The sequence below is a fragment of the Chanodichthys erythropterus genome, chromosome 11, assembly GCF_024489055.1.
Source record: "Chanodichthys erythropterus isolate Z2021 chromosome 11, ASM2448905v1, whole genome shotgun sequence".
Classification (NCBI taxonomy): domain Eukaryota; kingdom Metazoa; phylum Chordata; class Actinopteri; order Cypriniformes; family Xenocyprididae; genus Chanodichthys; species Chanodichthys erythropterus.
In genome coordinates, this window is record NC_090231.1 from 40,719,294 (window position 1) to 40,740,601 (window position 21,308).

At 36.3% G+C, this 21,308-nt stretch overlaps 5 protein-coding genes across 7 annotated transcripts; 1 reads left to right on the forward strand and 4 right to left on the reverse strand.

Annotated features, from left to right (window-relative positions):
• Positions 1-491: 491 nt before the first annotated feature.
• Positions 492-4,814, reverse strand: LOC137030753 (uncharacterized). Its single transcript, XM_067401190.1, has 9 exons — positions 4,674-4,814; positions 4,432-4,580; positions 4,180-4,316; positions 3,968-4,061; positions 3,718-3,817; positions 2,475-2,728; positions 2,179-2,362; positions 1,871-1,998; positions 492-1,783 (listed from the first exon to the last, which is right to left on the reverse strand). The coding sequence occupies exons 2-9, from the start codon at positions 4,456-4,458 to the stop codon at positions 1,493-1,495; spliced, it is 1,215 nt and encodes a 404-aa protein (XP_067257291.1). The 5' UTR covers positions 4,459-4,580; positions 4,674-4,814; the 3' UTR covers positions 492-1,492.
• Positions 4,815-8,163: 3,349 nt separating this feature from the next.
• On the reverse strand, positions 8,164-9,152 carry LOC137029964 (histone H2B-like). Its single transcript, XM_067399820.1, has one exon. It carries the CDS (start codon positions 9,062-9,064, stop codon positions 8,690-8,692), a length of 375 nt encoding a protein of 124 aa, XP_067255921.1. The 5' UTR covers positions 9,065-9,152; the 3' UTR covers positions 8,164-8,689.
• A 2,796-nt stretch (positions 9,153-11,948) lies between these two features.
• LOC137029959 (uncharacterized) lies at positions 11,949-15,437 on the forward strand. Of its 3 annotated transcripts, XM_067399813.1 has the most exons (8): positions 11,949-12,479; positions 12,570-12,638; positions 12,715-12,806; positions 12,907-13,033; positions 13,166-13,286; positions 14,120-14,196; positions 14,379-14,452; positions 14,672-15,437. In XM_067399813.1, the coding sequence occupies exons 1-7, from the start codon at positions 12,456-12,458 to the stop codon at positions 14,442-14,444; spliced, it is 576 nt and encodes a 191-aa protein (XP_067255914.1). In that variant the 5' UTR covers positions 11,949-12,455; the 3' UTR covers positions 14,445-14,452; positions 14,672-15,437. The 3 variants fall into 3 exon arrangements, with proteins under 3 accessions (XP_067255914.1, XP_067255913.1, XP_067255916.1); XM_067399812.1 differs by lacking the exon at positions 14,120-14,196; XM_067399815.1 differs by lacking the exons at positions 12,570-12,638; positions 14,120-14,196.
• A 1,632-nt stretch (positions 15,438-17,069) lies between these two features.
• Positions 17,070-17,562, reverse strand: LOC137029960 (histone H2A-like). The gene has a single exon (XM_067399816.1). It carries the CDS (start codon positions 17,454-17,456, stop codon positions 17,070-17,072), a length of 387 nt encoding a protein of 128 aa, XP_067255917.1. The 5' UTR covers positions 17,457-17,562.
• Positions 17,563-18,118: 556 nt separating this feature from the next.
• LOC137029958 (histone H1-like) lies at positions 18,119-18,748 on the reverse strand. The gene has a single exon (XM_067399811.1). The coding sequence runs from the start codon at positions 18,746-18,748 to the stop codon at positions 18,119-18,121; it is 630 nt and encodes a 209-aa protein (XP_067255912.1).
• Positions 18,749-21,308: the final 2,560 nt, after the last annotated feature.

Genomic DNA, 21,308 nt, shown 5'->3' on the forward strand with positions numbered 1-21,308 from the left:
TCCTTCTAGAATGTCGTGCATTATATCCACAGCAAAATTATTGGCTGTGTTGAAATACTTGAGTGAATTCAACAAACAAGTACGTTTGACACCATAAACATGAGGTAGTGTACAATCAGTTTTTAAAGTTTCACAGTGCAGAGCATGCATCTCAGCTGTTCTTAGTACAACCTCAGGGTTGTCTTCACAGAACACCGACTGAAAGTGATGTTTCTCAAGAAGACAGAAACGACAGCTATAGAGCCCCAAATGACTCAAGAAACCCAAACAAGCTATGCAAGCCAAGATTATCCCCAGTGACTTGAATAATTGTACCCCTAATACAATTTCCAGACACTGGATTCTTAACCCCTTCAATCTCAAGCACTTTCAAATCATTTACTAGAGGCTCAAGTATAGAATTAAAACCATAGCGCCTAATATCCTGTGCATGAAAGAGGGCACACAGATGAATATTCACCAATGAGGAGTTAAAAACTGGGGGGAAATTCCTTAATGTGAAATAGATTGCACCTAATTTGTGTATACCTTTTTTAGATCCCAAAGGATTAGCGGTCTCAAAATAGTCATAAAATAACTGAATTTTTAAGGCATAATTTTCTGTATAAAATGGGGGATTACTTTTAAAATAAGCCGCATCACTTAAGTCAACATAAATGCCTTCCTTTGGAACATGCCTGGGTTTAAACAAATCAATAAGTAGCGGATTTTGTAAAATTGCCTTTAATGTTTCTAAAATGGGAATATAAGCAAATTTATCAGTTACAACAACTTGATCAAACAAACCTGTGGTTTTATTTCTCCTGCTGTCAAATCTTGTGCCAAGCACTATTTCGCTTGGTTCAACAATTCCCCATTTTTCCATAAAGAGTCTCTTTCGTTTGGCTTCAGAATTTAACATAGTAAATGGATTTTCCAAGTTTTGAAATGAATTTTCTATCTTTCTTTTAGTAGCAGTGTCCTGTGAAGACAAACAGAGCAAAGCTGCATCCTGGGCCTGACTATGAATCTCAAAAACCATTTCTTCCATAGATGAAACAAAACCACTTATAGCAGACTGACTTAAACCAGCAACTTTTAGTTGTGCAACAGCAGATGCACACATATCGAAAGTGCACTTATTTGACTTTAATAGTTCAGATGTAGTGGCCACCTCTTCGGCACTGCCAATCTGATCAAGTAGTTCAGCATTACTTTGTTCATCTGCCTTGGCAGTCTCCTGGCTATCAGTGGTGTCAAAATTCTGCTCACTGACATTTTGCTCAGCATGTTTTGTGTGCACATGTTTCCGAAAACCTGAAAAAGTACCAGACACAGAACCACAACCTGACTCTATACACTTAAGGTGAAGATTCTTTCCAGGAACTAAACCATGAACTAATCTGAAGTGCCTAAGAAGTATTTTTGAACCATTTAACTCAGCCTGACAAACATAACACTTCATTAGGACAGAAAATCTTAAGGGACCTAGCTAAGCAGCCTTGCTCTGACCTCAGCAACACGAGGACTCTTTCACTTTGCCAACATCTATGTTGTACACAGTGGTCTGAATGAAAGTGTACATGTTGTGTAGCATAGTATTGTAAGATGTGCCAAACACAAAGTGTGCATTAAACAGTTCGTCAAAGGCACCAAGAGAAGAGGTCGACTTGCATGGAATGGCATGCTGATCGAGAACGATGAAGAACTGGTGAACTGCATTCTTCTGAGGTCCCACGGCCAGGAGATAAGGCTGAGCACTAGCAGTGATGTTTCGAAGATGCTCCTCAATGTTTGTTCCACTCTGAGAAGACAAAGCAAATTGTACAAAACCATCACTGATATGTTAAACAATAGAAAATTACAACCAAAAAAAAAAACTAAAACAAACCTTCTTAAAGACAACAAGATGTTTCTCTGCTTGAGAGGCAGACACCTTTCCTGGTCTCTTTCGGCCTTGGGCAGAAGGTGGGATCAGATGCAACAGCAGTAGTATAGAAGAGAGGTCAGAGTCCCAAACTGTTTAGACAGTATATGTTAGTAAAACGTCAATAATGAAAACTGAAACTAAATAAATATGAAAAAAATGAATGGGAACTAAATATTTCCCCCTTATGTTCCATAAAAAACATTAACATTATATAACTTACGTAAACATTATTAAAATTAGTAATATTAAATTAATCTGAAACATCTTACCAAAATTGACACCCTCTTCTGAGTCATCAGGAAACTGAGCTGCTAGCAGGAGTTCTTCTACATCACTGGTGGTTGGAAGCTTTCTGGACTGCTGAATCACTTTTTTCTTGAATGCAGTTGTCCACTTCTCCAGTAGCTTGCCTGACACTTCTTCTCCAAACATCAGAACAAAGTCTTGCTCAATCTAAGAAAAGGAATCATTATTAAATATAAACCCCTGCAAGCACTGAACAAACTTATTTTAGTCAACAATAATGCATTATTTAAATCCTTAAAAATGATCATAAACACTTTACCAAGCCTTTAACGTCTTTGAAACGTGGAAAGACTGTCAATATATCGCTTGACTGCATAGGGTCCAGAACCAATTTGCGGCGATAGTCAAATGTCAATTTCATCTTCTTCTTGACTGTGTCCTCATCAGCAGAATGTTTCATAAACACAATTGCTTCCTTGCATTCATCCTCACTCAAGACAATCTCTGGAGTAAACTCTGACTCCCGTCTTACAGTTGGTCCACCAGACATCCCCTCAGAAGGTGATCCTTGTCCTGATGAATAAAGCATCTTAGTAGCTTCAAAACTGCTTAGAGAATGCCATATGCGGTTAATACTTAAAAAAAAAAAAAAAGGGGAAGCTCATCTTTTTTTATAAATAAAAATGCCACAGTTAAAGGGATAGTTCACCAAAAATGAAAATTTGATGTTAATCTGCTTACCCCCAGGGCATCCAAGATGTAGGTGACTTTGTTTCTTCAGTAGAACACAGAACATGATTTTTAACTCCAACCGGTCTGTCAGTCGTATATTGTGTGTCAATGGGAACACAATCTATAAGAGTCAAAAAACATGTATAGACAAATCCAAATTAAACCCTGTGGCTCGTGACGACACATTGATGTCCTAAGACACGAAACGATCCGTTTGTGCAAGAAACCGAACAGTATTTATATCATTCTTTACCTCTAATACACCACTATGTCCAACTGCCCTCCACATCCGGTTAGTGAGGTCTAAACGCGCTCTGACAACGGAAGTGACATCTCGCACTCACTGAAGCAAAGCACGAGACATCACTTCCGTCATCGGAGCGCATTTTTTTGACCTCACTAACCGAGTGCTGAACGCAGTTGGACATAGTGGTGTTTTAGAGGTAAAAAATTATATAAATACTGTTTGGTTTCTCACACAAACCGATCGTTTTGTGTCTTAGGACATCAATGTGTCGTCACGAGCCGCAGGGTTTCATTTGGATTGGTCTGTGCATGTTTTTTTTTACTCTTATAGATTGTGTTACCGTTTCAATGCATTATTTGACTGACAGACGGCAGCGGTTGGAGTTAAAAATCATCATTTGTGTTCTAATGAAGAAAAAGACACCTACATCTTGGATGCCCTGGGACTAAGCAAATAAACATAAAATTTTCATTTTTGGGTGAACTATAACTTAAAAGCAACTCAGTAGCAACAAAACTGCTGTGAAATATGGCACAATGAGCTATGAAAAATAACGAATAAAGCAGGCGATTTCATTCTGTACCTTCAAATGATGCTCGTCGTTCTTTAGCCAAGCCTCTCTGTATAGTCTTGATTCGCCATGCCAAGTACCCAGTGCCACTCTCACTATCATAGTAATGCTCCTTAGAAAGACAAAAATACAGAAAGAGGGAAAAAAAAAAAAAAAAAAAGTTAAATAAATAGCAAAATTCACCACCTGTATTATGGGTGTGTGATCAGCATTTAAGACATGTCAACACAGAAATTAAATTAAAAAACAGTGTGATACTTACATATCCATTTTTGGAGAAGGGGTCACTGAGGTAAGGGAACAAAGCCACAATTCCTCTGGCGTATTTTTCTTTAACCTGCCGTGGTGGTGATGTACTGTATAATTAAAAAAAAAATAAAAATCCAATTCTCTTTATCCCAGGTTCAAAAAGCAAAAGGTGATAGAACTACACTGAGAGATCATATATACACCAGTTAATGATATGCAGATTACCCATTCTTTTCTGTCATGTCAGCTGCCAGGATGTTCACCATTTTCCTTCTCGTTTCATCCCCCAAAGTTTTAGTTTGGTTGTATTCATTTATTACATGCTCCCCACCAGGTTTCTGGACAAGAATGGATTCTACCAACTTCATAATAATAAAAAAAAAAATAAATAAACAAAACAAAACAAAGCATGAATATGGCATTTTAAGAACAAAGCATTAACTTTTTATTTTTTTATGTTTTTTTTTTTATGCTCACCTTTTTAGCTTCATGATCTAGCCTCATTCATTTACATGAAGAGCTTTCTTCTATAATCACTGTGTCCTGTGAATCATTGGAGCCAATAGATGAAGACAGGGACCGATTTAACTGCACAGGAGAGGCATGTGGAGAGGCAGGTTCCAAGTCTAGTTCCATAAATGGGGGGACAAAAAAAAAAATCTTCACAATCCTAAAAAATAAGCACTAAGAAAATTTCTAGCAAGTAATGTAATACAAACCTGCACCATGTTTTATGGTGAGAACTCCAACTGATGGATCTTTAACTACATCCTCAAAAACATCATCATCCACCTCCGTCCCTGATTCATCAACAACCATCACATTCTCGGGTACAGTTGGGACACTGAACTTTAAAAAAGCTGGAAAGAGATATGCAAATTAATGAGAAAAGGCATTACATATTAAAATGTTGATCAGTTACTTTTTGCATTTGCTCTGATGTTCAAAGTTACCAGCATGTGACAGTATATACAGGGCTTGACACTTTTCCCCCCAAGGAGCACCTGTGCTTCTCAGTTGCATTTAGAAACTTTAGGGGCAAAACTATTTCTGCTTTGAAGCTTTCATTTTAATTTTTAGTTAGAAGTCTTAATAATTTTGTTGTTTTTGTCATTTTTATTAGTTTTTGTTCATTTTTGTTTCAGTTTTAGTTTGGTGAAACGTAAAGGGTTACTTCAGACAAAAATAAAAATGGTGTCATTGTTTACTCACCCTCATATCGTTCCACATAACCGCGTGGAAACTGGCCAAACTGCCAAACTTTTGTTTATAAACAAGCATGAAATACACCGGGACTCTTATTTTGAAATGTCTATGCTTTATTACTGCAGGTTGCTCAATCAAATTCAGAGGGCGATAAAATATGCATTCTTACAACCGTATACAACATATTACAATATAAACACTGTGACGTTAACATTGTTATAATTGATCAGCATTAGTTCATAAGCAATGGCTTGGCATAAATGTGCGTCATTGATTGATAACTAATTCTGAGCATGCTGAGCCAGCATGTCGAACGAACAACAGCGCCGCGTTCAGGCTTTTAAACGTTAAGTGCTCACATTGATTTAATGCAATCAAAATAGCCTTTAGAAGTTTAATACACATTAGGCAGTAACGCAATTTATGGCTTATCTTTCCATTCCCCAAATATAAGTCGCCTTAAAATGACTAAGACGTTTGTTATGCCATTTAAGGTATTGAAGACATTTTATGATATTAAATTCGAGAAAACTGATCGCAGGGATTTTTTTTTATTCGTACAGGTGCTCCAAAATAAATTTTACAGTTCGCACACATCTATTTTCAGTCACAAATGCAACTGTAATAACAAACAAGTAATTGAAATATGATTTTTAAACCTAAAATAAAATACTAGAAAGTTAAAAAGTATAATTTTTTTCTTAGCAGCAGACAAAAACTCCTTCAGGTTCAGCTCGGTTATTTTAACAAATTTCTGAGCATCCCCAAGTTTCACCTTAAGCAGCATGTTCTGCAGGCCTAACGGTGACCTAGTTTTACACACACGACTGTGGAAAAAAGGTTAGATACCGAAATAGTTGCTATAGTTTCATCACTTTTCATCACAAGTCATCACTTTTAACAAAGTCTTTGAATATGAACATTGCAATTGCGACTACCTAATGTTAATGAAAAACTTAGCGGCTAACGTTCACTGTTAATGCTCCACTGTGACGTTGGATAATTCGACGTTTACAACTAACAATATACAAATTAGCAGGATATAACAAAGATACTACAACAGAAATACAAATTAAATACGATCATTGACATAATTTAAGATTCATCATTACACTGTGACGAAAAGAAAATTCTCCACCATACTGCGAAGTTGCAAGTTCTATTCGGAGTTTGACCCTACCGAATTGCACAAAGTTAATCAAATTACAACCTATGCTATAATATTAGCACATTTATTCAAAAGTGATGTTTTAATACGTTACTTAAAAGAGCTTACCTTTTGGTGTGAGGTGAAAGAAAATGGCGGTTGCGACGAGGACGAGAAACTTCTGTTCAAATCCTTGACGTTAGCTTGTGGGGCGGAGCTTAACAGAGTCAAGTTAACGAGGCAGAATTAACTCTGATAATTTTCACCAACACTAGAGGGTATCTTTCACTATTTGTTGTTAAGTTAACTCCTTAAGAGTAAATGTAGAGTAACACTGCCTAATTAACACTGCCGATTTTACTGCAGGCTTATCTACATAGAGAGATTGGGCCGCATAAGAGAGGCGTGAAAGACCTTCGGCCTTAGTGAGCAAAACTCTTCCTTTAATAGATAGATTTCTTCGAAGCCAGCAATAAAGTTTTTTCTTTGTTTTTTTCAATAATCAGATTAAAGTTTGTTGCACATCTATTTTTTTCTTTAGTTATTTCTATACCAAGATATTTAACAGTGCTTTTAACAGCTATGCCACAGATTGAAGAGACATTACAACTTTTAATGGGAAATAATTCACATTTATCAATGTTAAGGTTTAGACCAGAAGCTTTAGAGAATGACTGAAGGATATTTAAAGCTACAGAAATTTGAGAGGAGTCTTCTAAAAACAATGCTGTGTCATCAGCTAACTGACTGATGGTTAATTCCGTATTTCCGACAGTTATACCTTTTAGATTGCTCCTTTTAATATGTAAATTAGGAAATTGTACTGCAATTAAAAACAGATAAGGAGACACTGGGCATCCTTGACGAACACCACGATTTAGAGAAAACCTGGGAGAAGTACCGTTTTTTTTTTTTTATTTAATTGAGCTATTTCCATAGCATTTTAACCATCTTACAGTAATCACCAAAGCCAATTTTTTAAGTGCTTGAAATAAAAAAACGTGTTCTAAAGTATCAAAGGCTATATAATAATCTAAGAAAAAGATGAAACTATCATTATGAATTATATCAGAATAATCTAAAGTGTCTAATATCAATCTTATATTATTAGATGTCTATTTGGCATAAAGCCAGATTGTGTTTCATCAATAATAGAATGTAATACTCCTTTTAATCTTTTGGCCAATACTTAAGCAATTATTTTATAATCATTGTTTAATAACGTTATCGGACGCCAGTTATCTAATAAAGTTATATTTTTACTTGGTTTGGGAATTAAAGTGATCAGCCCTTGGCATAGTGTAGGTGGGAGAGAAGATTTATGCTTTCCTTAAAGACGTTAAACAAAAAGGGGGCAATGTTTTTACTGAACATATGATAGAATTCAGACGTAAGACCGTCTGTACCAGGGGATTTATTGATTTTTAAAGATTTAATTGCTTCATCAATTTCTTTTAAAATAATCTCCTGTTCCCGTTCTGTGACGTCAAACAACTTCCCTGTGCAAAGGATCATGGGGGCCCGAAGTGTCCATCAGTTGTACCCTTTGAAATCCTTCATTCCAAAGGGCCCTTTGAAGTGACCAGTTTTGAGCACTTCGGTTTGGAACGACCCTTCAATATGGCGGCCATAATTATTTTCACTCCGAAGTGCCCTTCGGAGGGCGATATATCCCGTTTGGAACGCACCGTTTGTGTGTGCGAGTGCATTTACAACTCAAGTACGTGTTAAACGTGCGGTCTTTCCGTGATCGTCACACTATAAAATGACAATTTGTCCAATTTTTATAATAATAAATAAATAATAATAACAATAAATGATAAAAATGACAGGACCCTTTGTTTATGATGCTCATTTCAGATGGAATATCTTTAATAAGACAAAACAGATATAGTCAGTTTCCAAACTTTTGTGAGCAGTTGTCACCTTTCTGTTATTAATCTCAGTTTTAACAAATTAGAATCATCCTCCACTTTGGCCTCAACCAGATTAAGAAGCTAAGTTACTGCAGAACATTTATGAATCTGCTCATTTTAAATAAATGAAAAGAAATGCCCTAGTGGACAAACTCAAACTTGAATGTTACTGTGCTTTATTGTATTCTGGCTGCCCCAGTCTTTCTTAATGAAAATGTGGCAAGGTACTTTATATTTGTGCCAAAGTCGTGTTAATATTTACACCAGATAACTTAATCCATGTTCCAAAGTAACTACAGGATGTTTAATTTCATTAGCCAGCTTTAAGATATAAAAAAATAAGTAACTTAGAACACCATTAAACTAGTACAAAATATAAAAATATGCAGAAAAACAAACTCTTTTAAAAGAACATGGGTGGCTCTTAAAAGAGCCTTTGGGTTCATTGATCAGATCAAGTGACGTTTTACTTTGAGCTGGTGTATTTGGTCACAGCCTTTGTGCCCTCAGACACGGCGTGTTTGGCCAGCTCACCGGGCAGCAGCAAACGCACGGCGGTCTGGATCTCTCTCGAGGTGATGGTGGAACGCTTGTTGTAGTGAGCGAGACGAGATGCTTCACCGGCGATGCGCTCGAAGATGTCGTTGACGAAAGAGTTCATGATTCCCATTGCCTTGGAGGAGATTCCGGTGTCGGGATGAACCTGCTTCAGGACTTTGTACACGTAGATAGCATAGCTCTCCTTCCTGGACCTCTTCCGTTTTTTCCCACTCTTCCCGGCGGTTTTGGTGACGGCCTTTTTCGAGCCCTTCTTTGGGGCGGACTTTGCTGGTTCAGGCATATTTTTGTTCACAAAACAGAGCTGGATTAGTTCACACTTTCACAGGCGGGTCTTATATACACTGCCCTATGCTAATTTCAAACGGAAAGGAGTAGGACGGTCTTCTGTGATTGAGAGTATTCGTGGACCAACCCAAAAAGTGATTTCATTGGCCACATTAAACGTTGCTTGACTTGTAGGCGAGCCAATCAGAAGCTTTTAAATGTTAATCACGCCCATCGACAACTACCATCCCCCACTTCTGACTCCATTCCTTTGTTTCATTTTCCCGCATTTTTTCGGAATGAATAAGTTAGTTATTTGACTACAAACCAAGGATTCTGTTATTTCAGTATAATTTAGCAAAACGCCCCAAATTCACTATTATTTCATAGACTATGATGTATTTTAAGACGTGCATACACAAATGCAAGAAAAAGCGACAAAAAATCATCAAAATGATTGATTGTGAAAATAAATGTGGTTTAAATAAACAATGAAGTACATTTATAAAACATATGCTCACACAATAGTAGTTTAATACTAAAAACAGGACTACTTTTGTTAGACCATCACTTATACCATCAATCACTTACCTTAACATGAGCCAACAACCACTGATATTAGGAATTGCTTTGTAAAGGTTTTGTCTTCCTTTTTGTTAATCAGAAACTGATTGTTTCTTTAAATCTTATTGAATGTGAAGAGTTGGACTTGTGGAACTAACTGTACAAAGTGACCATTACCACGTTAATTATTTTATTTCTTCATATTTGTGTAGGCTATAGGCCTACATCAATATACCAGTTGGAATCTTTTTAGCCATGCTACATGCATTTTCATAATATGTTCGTAAAATAATAAGTGCAGTGCGACTGTATAGAGATAAAATGTTTTCTTTCTTAACACTGAACTAACTTCAGCTGAACAACAGCCCGCTTCTCCAGCGGAGTAAAGTTAGTTTTGTTTTGGATATTCGTCGCACATTCAGCAATAAACGGCAATAACTCCAAAACGACACGCTCCCCCAAAATCTAAACGGTATTATCGTTAAAAGGGCAAAGCTAGTAATGTTTCACAAGCTTTCTTTTCATTATTTTTGCTCGATCTAACGAGCAATGACCCGCCAAAGCCGTCGCAATGTGAGTTACGGCAAGAAGACTCGCTCTTGGCTGAGCTGTAAGTTGGGGACCGTGGGGAAAGTGCAAGTTTTCTTCGTTTTTTGCTATAACTCGGTGAGTGGTGTTTTTCTAATAGCTCTTTTGTTAAAAGTCCTATAAACATGAGACCAGTGTCATTCAGTAAAAGGGGACAGGGGACAACTTTCACAACCTCTTTTTTACCCCTACTGGTGGAAAAGGGAACTGCATGTCCAAAATTAACTTTCTTTTTGTAATAGCTTTGTCCACCGGGGAGACAGAGACATCAAACCAGTGTCATTTAGTAGAGGGGGACAGGGGACAACTTTCACAACCTCTTTTTACCCCTACTGGTGGAAAAGGAAATTGCATGTTCAAAATTAACTTTCTTTTGTAATAGCTTTGTCCACCGGGGAGACAGAGACATCAAACTAGTGTCATTCAGTAGAGGAGGACGGGGGACAACTTTCACAACCTGTTTTTTACCCCTACTGGTGGAAAAGGGAACTGCAACTCAAAATTAACTTTCTTTTTGTAATAGCTTTGTCTATCAGAGAGACAGAGACATCAAACCAGTGTCATTCAGTAAAAGGGGACAGGGGACAACTTTCACAACCTCTTTTTTACCCCTACTGGTGGAAAAGGGAACTGCATGTCTAATATTAACATTCTTTTTGTAATAGCTTTGTCCATCAGAGAGACAGAGACATCAAACCAGTGTCATTCAGTAGAGGGGGACAGGGGACAACTTTCACAACATTTATTTTTTACCCCTACTGGTGGAAAAGGAAATTGCATGTTCAAAATTAACTTTCTTTTTGTAATAGCTTTGTCCACCGGGGAGACAGAGACATCAAACTAGTGTCATTCAGTAGAGGGGGACAGGGGACAACTTTCACAACCTCTTTTTACCCCTACTGGTGGAAAAGGGAACTGCAACTCAAAATTAACTTTCTTTTTGTAATAGCTTTGTCCCTCAGTGAGACAGAGACATCAAACCAGTGTCATTCAGTAGAGGGGGACAGGGGACAACATTCACAACCTCTTTTCGTACCCCTACTGGTGAAAAAGGGAGCTTTAGTACCTTGATTTGTGATAGTTGTTCTGAATATTTGTTGGATTGTCACCATTGTTCATACGCTGAATCTTGATGTCTGTGTCTACATCATCTTGTCCAAAGAATTTCTAAATATAATTTATTAATAATAATAATAATAATAAATAACAATCAGAAAAAAAATAATAATTTAAAAAGTCAAGGGTCAAGAGCCTAAGTAAAGCAAATGCTCACTTCCATAACAGTGACTTTAAAACTTTATTATTATTAAAACAACAACAACAACAACAAAAACATCAACATCTTAACCTCATTTAATTCTTAAGAAGTTTTATATTAAAGAAAGTCAGTCTGGTTTGTAATAAGTAAAGATGCTGACATCTAGAGAGATCTGTTAGTGTTTTTGTTTTTTTTAACTTAAAATTAGGAGATGAATTAGGATATTTTATTTTGTTTTTTAACTTAAAATTAGGAGATGAATTAGGATATTTTATTTAGTTTTTTAACTTAAAATTAGGAGATGAATTAGGATATTTTACCTTAATTGTACAGTTTTTGTTTGGCAAATGCTTCTGCCAGTCACTGAGTGTTTCTTTTTTAATGATGTTTAACTGTTATTTTCATTAATGGTAAATGTTTGGCACACTTTGCTGCCATGTATTTTACTATTTTTTTTTTTACATTTATTTTTTACAGTATACATTACCAAGCAGTGATATATTATATATTTATAATCCAGTTAGATAGTAAGGATTTAAATTAACCACCACTGTAAATACTACATGGTATTCTGAACCTACATTTCAGGATGTATTTTCATATTTGTACTGGTATAGTTTTAAGTGAAAGGATGCCCAATGCTATTTTTGAAAGGACAATATAGACAGAAAGTGTATATTTATTATCATAAAAATGACAAATGCTTTATGCATACCATTGATTAATACATATATTTTAACTAAATGTGAAACAGTCACTATTGTGCATTGAGTTTAACTTTCACTACTTGTAGGCTAATGAGTGAAGATACATTTGACAAATACTATGTCACTACTATTGTAATGAGATGTAAGGGTATAAATTTAATTTTCCTAAATGTTTTCAGGTTATCGAAAGCTACATCCAAACCTTGTTAAATTCCAAAGGTTATGGAAAGTACATCTTTTTATTCAACCACTTCTCTGCCGGTGTTGTTGTGTTTGGGGAGAGATCTGCCATGTCCAGGCACAGTTTCCGAAAGGTCAGACTTTACGGTTGTTCTTCTGTGCAAAATGAAAAGGTCAAAAGGACAAGTACAATAATATAATATAATATTTCAACTCGTTTGAAGGTCAACTTTGAAAAATATGACGCCATAATCGGATTTATGCAAGTAAACAAGAACCACTGGAAATTTCTGGTGTGTAAAACCATTGTTAAACCATAGTTCATTACTTATGTATATGAAAAACTAACCAAACTATATGTTTTAACAGTACCTCAATAGGACATCACAGAAGGTTTTAGTGGTGGATCCCCAAGGGTTAGATGAAGCTAAAGAATCCGAACTTGCTGCCGAAAGATTCAGGTATTGTATTATATTATTCCCTTTTTTTAAATTATCATACAATACATTATCATATGAACTAATATAACTAAATTTGATAATATACAATTCTCACGTGTAGAACATACTTCAAAATGCGGCAAATACTGTATGGTAAGACGGACTGGGTGGATGTGGCATGGACACATGGTGTGTTGAAGCACACCATTCAAAAAGACAGTTGTAGCTGTGGTGTTTATGTCATGCAGGTAGCTATACAATTTAGAACCTTAGAACACTAATTTTTGCATAACCTCAAATGTGTAATATTTAAATTTCTTATTCTTTAATGGCTAATGTATTTTGCAAGTTTGTTTAATGATATTTATGTTACCCAACAGATGGCTAAGGAGGTAGTGGAGTCATTTCCAGAGACACCATCTAAAATCAGGATACCTTCTAGCCAGCATATCCTATCTGAGCTGCGTAAGGAGATGGCAGTAACCATCCTAGAAGCATCAGGTATGTATTTTAAGCACACATTAATGAGAATCATGCACAAATCTTTCAGTATGAGTGCTCTTTCACTACATATATGGGCATGAAAAGCCAAGCCTCCTACAAAATGATCTAAAGTCAACAAATCATTTGCAAAATATAGTTAATTCATATTTTATATATTTCATTATGTACATTATTAATATATTAAGATAAGGCTATATACTGTACAATTAGTGATTTAATTCCTTGTTACTGTAATTAACAAGATTACTTTAATTAATTACATTTAATTAATTAGCTCATATGTGAACAGTTAGATGTTTTTTTATGCTTTGTTAACAACTTATTAACCGCAAAATGTTAGCACTTTGGATTAGGTTAGGGTAGGTCCTTTTCATATTTCTGGGGTTCTCAAAAGTGGAAGTATTCATAGTTGGGTTAACTTTTATAGCTGTGTGAATGAGAGACTTTCATGACTAAACCACTAACTAAGCTCATATTAAATGTCAAGATTTATTTTTATTTTTTTGTTCAAATGTATTAACCATAATAAATTGTCATAATTTTCCATGACCTAATGTAAAGTGAAAAATATTTACTTATTTAGATGTTTACAAGGAATAAAAAGCATTATCTTAGTCTTTACATATGACCTAATTATAAAATTTTGATTTATACCCTGACAATGAGTGAAGAACTCACTATATATTAATCTATTAATACATTAACAGTTAAGAGAATACAATATACAAACCAGGAGTTAATTATTTAATTTGCAATTGATTTGTAAGCACTTGATTAGTTTATATACTTAGTAAGAAGTGTCAGCATTTTTTTTTTTTTTTTTTTCACAGGGCCAGAGTACAAAACAAAGTTGCTAATTACAGCTTATCACAGTTTTCTTAAATATACACCTTCATTGGACCATAATGTAAGAATATTTATAGTCTTGTAATCAGAGGCCATTTCAGTTTTAGGTTCTTACTGGCTGAAATTTAATTTTTAATGTTATTAAATTATTTTAATATGAATTAATTTTTTTAAAATATATCTATCTATCAAAAAATTAGAGCATTTAAAATAGAACACTGATTTGTGAGAATGTAATTACAGTGTTCAACCCCAAGGATCATTGCTCCTTTTGTGGACAAGAGTCTCCTGCTGGACGTGTGGGTCTGAACACATGGGTTTGTGTCCTTTATTATGAAACAATTCTTATTAGATAAGCTATTTGACATAGATCTTATGTGTTAAACTATTACATCTACTTATATAATTAGTATGCAGATAATTAAATAATTAGTATGGAGTCAACCTTGAAATGACATTAAAGCAAATGTTCTGTAGTACTTTGTATTAAGTAAATAAAGATCATATATTTTCATTATTTCAATTTCCCCCACCAGATTCAGTGCAGCAGCTTTGCAAGATGGTACCACGCAGTCTGTGTCAACATTACCAAAAAAGGTGTACGAAAACTAAAAAGAGCACTGTGGTTGTGTGCTTTCTGTAAGTAAACACTACTAAATCCTTTGAGACAAAAGATGTAAAAAGATATTGTTTAATTTTGTATGGTTTTCATTTTATGTTGAATGTTTGCATAAACACGAGTTCTGTCAAAATGGCTGTTGTCCTGACAATTTTTGGGGTGAGGTCTGGGAACCTATTAACAGCATTCATATTTTTATGTGCTGTTCCATATTCAACCAGTAGGGTCAAGTCAAGTCTCCTTTATTTATGTTTCATTTTTTTACAGTACAGATTGTTTAAAGCCAGCTTTACAGTATTAACAGCAAAAATCTGCATTATGTAAATTTTGACATTGTAAGGATATAAATAAGGTATAATCTGTACATGCAGTTCCATTTTTCACTAGTAGGGGTAAAAAAAAGAGGTTGTGAAAGTTGTCTACTGTCCCCCTGTACTGAATGACACTGATTTGATGTCTCTGTCTCTCTGATGAACAAAGCTATTACAAAAAGAATGTTAATATTAGACATGCAGTTCCCTTTTCCACCAGTAGGGGTAAAAAAAGAGGTTGTGAAATTTGTCCCCTGTCCCCCTTTACTGAATAACACTGGTTTGATGTCTCTATCTCACTGATAAACAAAGCTATTACAAAAAGAAAGTTAATTTTGGACATGCAGTTCCCTTTTCCACCAGTAGGGGTAAAAAGAGGTTGTGAAAGTTGTCCCCTGTCCCCCTCTACTGAATGAAACTAGTTTGATGTCTCTGTCTCCCGGTGGACAAAGCTATTACAAAAAGAAAGTTAATTTTGGACATGCAGTTCCCTTTTCCACCAGTAGGAGTAAAAATAGATGTTGTGAAATTTGTCCCCTGTCCCCCTTTACTGAATAACACTGGTTTGATGTCTCTGTCTCTCTGATGGACAAAGCTATTACAAAAAGAAAGTTAATTTTGAGTTGCAGTTCCCTTTTCCACCAGTAGGGGTAAAAAAGAGGGTGTGAAAGTTGTCCCCTGTCCCCCTCTACTGAATGAAACTAGTTTGATGTCTCTGTCTCCCCGGTGGACAAAGCTATTACAAAAGAAAGTTAATTTTGAGTTGCAGTTCCCTTTTCCACCAGTAGGGGTAAAAAAGAGGGTGTGAAAGTTGTCCCCTGTCCCCCTCTACTGAATGAAACTAGTTTGATGTCTCTGTCTCCCCGGTGGACAAAGCTATTACAAAAAGAAAGTTAATTTTGAACATGCAATTTCCTTTTCCACCAGTAGGGGTAAAAAAGAGGTTGTGAAAGTTGTCCCCTGTCCCCTTTTACTGAATGACACTGGTTTGATGTCTCTGTCTCTCTGATGGACAAAGCTATTACAAAAAGAAAGTTAATTTTGAGTTGCAGTTCCCTTTTCCACCAGTAGGGGTAAAAAAAGAGGTTGTGAAAGTTGTCCCCTGTCCCCCTCTACTGAATGAAACTAGTTTGATGTCTCTGTCTCCCCGGTGGACAAAGCTATTACAAAAAGAAAGTTAATTTTGAACATGCAATTTCCTTTTCCACCAGTAGGGGTAAAAAAAGAGGTTGTGAAAGTTGTCCCCTGTCCCCTTTTACTGAATGACACTGGTTTGATGTCTCTGTCTCTCTGATGGACAAAGCTATTACAAAAAGAAAGTTAATTTTGGACATGCAGTTCCCTTTTCCACCAGTAGGGGTAAAAAAGAGGTTGTGAAAGTTGTCCCCTGTCCCCTTTTACTGAATGACACTGGTCTCATGTTTATAGGACTTTTAACAAAAGAGCTATTAGAAAAACACCACTCACCGAGTTATAGCAAAAAACGAAGAAAACTTGCACTTTCCCCACGGTCCCCAACTTTCAGCTCAGCCAAGAGCGAGTCTTCTCGCCGTAACTCACATTGCGACGGCTTTGGCGGGTCATTGCTCGTTAGATCGAGCAAAAATAATGAAAAGAAAGCTTGTGAAACATTACTAGCTTTGCCCTTTTAACGATAATACCGTTTAGATTTTGGGGGAGCGTGTCGTTTTGGAGTTATTGCCGTTTATTGCTGAATGTGTGACGAATATCCAAAACAAAACTAACTTTACTCCGCTGATTCAGCGGTCATACTGTAAGCTGCTTTGAAATCTTTATTGTAAGTGCTTTATAAAGGTGAAGAGTAAAATAACTGTAAATTCACGAAACCATCTGAAACGTTTAAAACGCTTTATTTTAAATTTAATTTGTTTTATAATCAGACAGGTTTAAAAAAAAATTGGACGAAAAAAGAAATCACTCTCTCATGGACAAATTGGGTGGCTCTTAAAAGAGCCTTTGGTTTGAAGAAAACCTCCAGTCAGTTTACTTGGTCTTCGCTGTCTTCTCAGTTTTCTTAGGCAGCAGTACGGCTTGAATGTTGGGCAGCACACCACCCTGAGCGATGGTCACACCACCCAGAAGCTTGTTCAACTCCTCGTCATTGCGTACCGCCAGCTGCAGGTGACGAGGAATGATACGGGTCTTCTTGTTGTCGCGAGCGGCGTTTCCAGCCAACTCCAGGATCTCAGCAGTGAGATACTCGAGCACAGCGGCCAAATAAACCGGGGCACCGGCACCAACACGCTGAGCATAGTTGCCTTTGCGGAGTAGTCTGTGAACACGACCGACGGGGAACTGCAGGCCCGCCCTGGAAGAGCGAGTCTTTGCCTTGGCGCGAGCCTTTCCACCGGTTTTCCCTCTTCCACTCATTGTAATTTATAGCTGTTATCTTCTTCTATACAAAGTAACAGTGATACTTCCGATACTTCCTATGTTCTGACTTGTAAAAGAAAGCGCACTAGTCTCCTATTGGCTGAAGTCGGAACACAGCATCAAGCCAATCAGTCAACTTCCCTCCAAACCCCAAATCCAATCATCTTTCTGCTACTTACAAAGCCCTAAGCACATCACGTAGTAGTACTACTATTCTCAGCTACTATTCAACCATTTTATGAATATCCATAAAGAATTTAACTCTGTTATAAAGGCGATTCCTTTGGGAGGTGTTTCGTTAAAGAATGTAATAATACATTTATTCGTCAACTTTCTCAATCTCAAAACTCAATTTCTACAAAAGGGAATTTAAGCATAAATTAAAGTCTTGAAGCAGTGTAGTTTAAGAATTTACTGGTATTTAAAATGTAAATGTCTACACACATACTCAAGAAATTCACATTCTCATCAAATTTAGAAATGTATTTGCACATGAACAAAGCGGCCATATTTTGCTCTAACACTAAAACTTCATAGTGTAAAGCTAATGGCACTATCACTGGACAGAAGAACGATGAAATAATGCTCTTTACTATAAATCAGTGGGTGGCTCTTAAAAGAGCCTTTTTAATAATAATAAAAAAGGAGATTTTTTTTTATTATTTCTTTTTTGCTGCCGTCTTTTTAGGCTTGGCTGCTTTAGGTTTCGCCGTTTTGGGTTTGGCTGCCTTCGCCTTTTTAGGGCTCTTGGCTGCTTTTTTAGGAGTCGTTGGTTTCTTTGCCTTCTTGGGGCTCTTTGTTGCCTTTTTAGCGGCTGGTTTCTTCACCTTCTTCGGCGATTTCTTAGCGGCGGATTTCTTTGCTGCTGCAGTTTTGGGTTTCTTTGCTGCTGCAGTTTTGGGCTTCTTAGCGGCAGCAGGTTTCTTGGATGCGGGTTTTTTGGCTTTAGAAGCAGCTTTCTTAGCTGGTTTTGTCTTGGTCTCGGCCTGCTTCTTGTTGAGCTTGAAGGAGCCAGAGGCACCGGTCCCTTTGGGCTGGACCAGAATGCCATTAGTCACAAGACTCTTAAGGGAAATCTTGACGCGGGAGTTGTTCTTCTCCACATCGTAGCCACCGGCAGCGAGCGCTTTCTTCAGGGCAGCGAGGGACACACCGCTCCTCTCCTTAGATGCGGACACAATCTTGACAATGAGCTCGCGGACGTTTGGGCCTGTTCTCTTGCGTTTAACTGCTGATTTCTTCTTGGCCGCTTTGGTAGCGGCAGCTGCTGGGGCGGTTTCTTCTGCCATGATTTCTCGGGGCAAACCTGGACTCACACAAACTGACTAACAATGAGCCGCTGCTGGGCAGAGCTGCGGATTTAACCACAGCATGAGAACCGTGTAGATTCAACCTGCTCTGTTCAGTGTCTGTGCTTCTCCACTAACGCCTTTCTCTTGTGTTTTCTCCCTTCATATGTAGAATAAAACTGGAGTTGTAAAATTGGTTTTACTCTACTAAATTATGTACACATCAAGTAGAGCTCTTGAATTTTATTTGAAGACTAAAACATGCGACAAATGAAGATTTATCTTAGCATCGTCGTATCAAATCCAGAGCGTGCACCGTTAATGAAAAAGGCTGCGTGCATATTTCATGTAATTTTGTGTATTAACAGTGGCAAATGATTGTGTGTGTCATCCTGGTTTTGAACAAGCACTTTGACAATGGCTTTAATGAAAGGAATATCGCTGAGGGACTTGTGGAGTGTTTCATTCAGAAGCGGTTTTGGGCAGCTTGAAGCACACGCCATATCTGTCGGTGTGTGAATCATCCCGTAAAAAATATATATTTTATCTGGCCAAAATATATTTTAAATATATGGTAAATATATGTTACAAACGGTGAAGTTCAATGAAATATATTTTTGAAACTGAAAATATATTTTGTTTCAACCTTCAAACTTAAAATACATTTAAACATGTATTTCATGGGCAGGAAAAATATATTTATATATAAAAATATATTTCAGGGCGCAAGAAAATACATTTCCAATCTTACAGTCGACAATGCAAATGTGCGTGGAAGAAAGCCTTGCGAACAAAACTATCCATTATGTTTGAAGAATTTTAAACATTACAGAAAAACATGAATTTCCACATATTTTCCACATTGACACTTTGTTCACATATCTTCCCAAAAATACCTGTGTAGTGAACATGGCACCTCACAAATGTGTGTTGTCTATTACTTATTAATTAATTAATTCATTTATTTATTTAATTGTAATTGTCAGTGTAATATAGCGTTTAGATCTACCTCAAATACAAATAAATAGATTAATAAAATCGCTAGATGTACGATGTTAACTGTGACGTAATTTGAATGGGAAATCACTAGCAGCGCTCACGGACTTTTGGAGTACTGCGCATGCGCGTCATTTTGAACTGTAACGGTGGTCAGTCAACCGGGAGTTCTCGTAATAAAAGGTAAGAGCTAACGTTATAACTTTGTTTTTAGCCGTCATTTTTCACATATTTAATGTTCATTGCTACTTTGAATGTATAATGTTTTATTGTCAAGGTTTTTTTTTTTTTTTTTAACTTTATTTGTCAAATTAATGCCCCGCGTTTATTTGCTCACATGAGACGCATTTGATATTTTCAGATTTCCGTTTTAAAGTTAGTTGTTTTTAATTTGGACACTAGTGAAAACTAACGTTACACACAAAAAAATGTTTAATATTTTTTTTTTTTTAATTTCAGCTGTAGAGTGTTTGGGAGACCGTGCTGCCTGCTGTTGTCGATCTATGATGCTCCTGTCACTGATAGTGGCCTGTAACGTAAGTCTTTTTTTTTTTTTTTTTTTTTTTTTTTTGTTGTTGTTTTTTTTTGCTAAATTTAATGTTTTACTAAACTTGTTAATTAGGCACACGTTATTTGCTCGTTATTAAAGTTCATTTGCATTTCATACGCTCAGTTTTTATTATTATTACTATTATTATTATCATCATTAATATAGCCTTACTATAATATAATTTTTATTCACTTTCTGCTGAATGACAAGCTGTTTTCGATTATCCAATTGAGCCAGTGATACAGTAAGAAGATGCTTATTTGTCACGACTTACAGGTTTACATGTGTCATTCATTACATTAAAAAAATCTACTTTTTATTTTCAGTAGCAGAAGCAGAGACGGTTTGTGCAACAGCAACAAGGTGAGAATGATGAGACACTTTAAGAAGTAGATTTTTTTTTTTTTTAATTAAGCACTGTTAAGCAAATTATATTATTTTATTTGTGTAATTTATGAATTGATATGTTCTCTGCACTTGTGTTAATATCTGTTTCTGTCTGGAACAGGTGCGGGTCAAAACCCATCTGTCAAGACGCTTGTCCACTTGCTGTCCGCCCCACCCAACGATTGTGCTGGAGAACCACAAGTCACAGGTACAGGATAATGTTCATAGTCAAGTCATCTTCATTTCTGTGGCACTATATACAAAACAGCTTCACAGTAATAAACATGATATAGTCAACATGACCCTAGTTGAAGTGAAACACTAGGTGTGTGTTAGAAAAATACTAATATTTTAAAGTCTGTACATCCAAATGATTCCTCAAGCTTTAAAACACATCACAAATTACAACATGTTGACTTTGAGCCCATATTGGACAGTTGGCAAATCTGTAATGTAACAAATTTAACATAACAGTATTTTCCAAAAACACACCTATTGTTGCACTTCAGAAGAAGTTGATTAATCAACTGAGGTCATGCGGATTACTGTCATGTTCACTTTGGTTTTTGACCTTCTTGCGTGGACACACAGAGATGGATTATTTTTCTAAATATCTATGTTTGTATT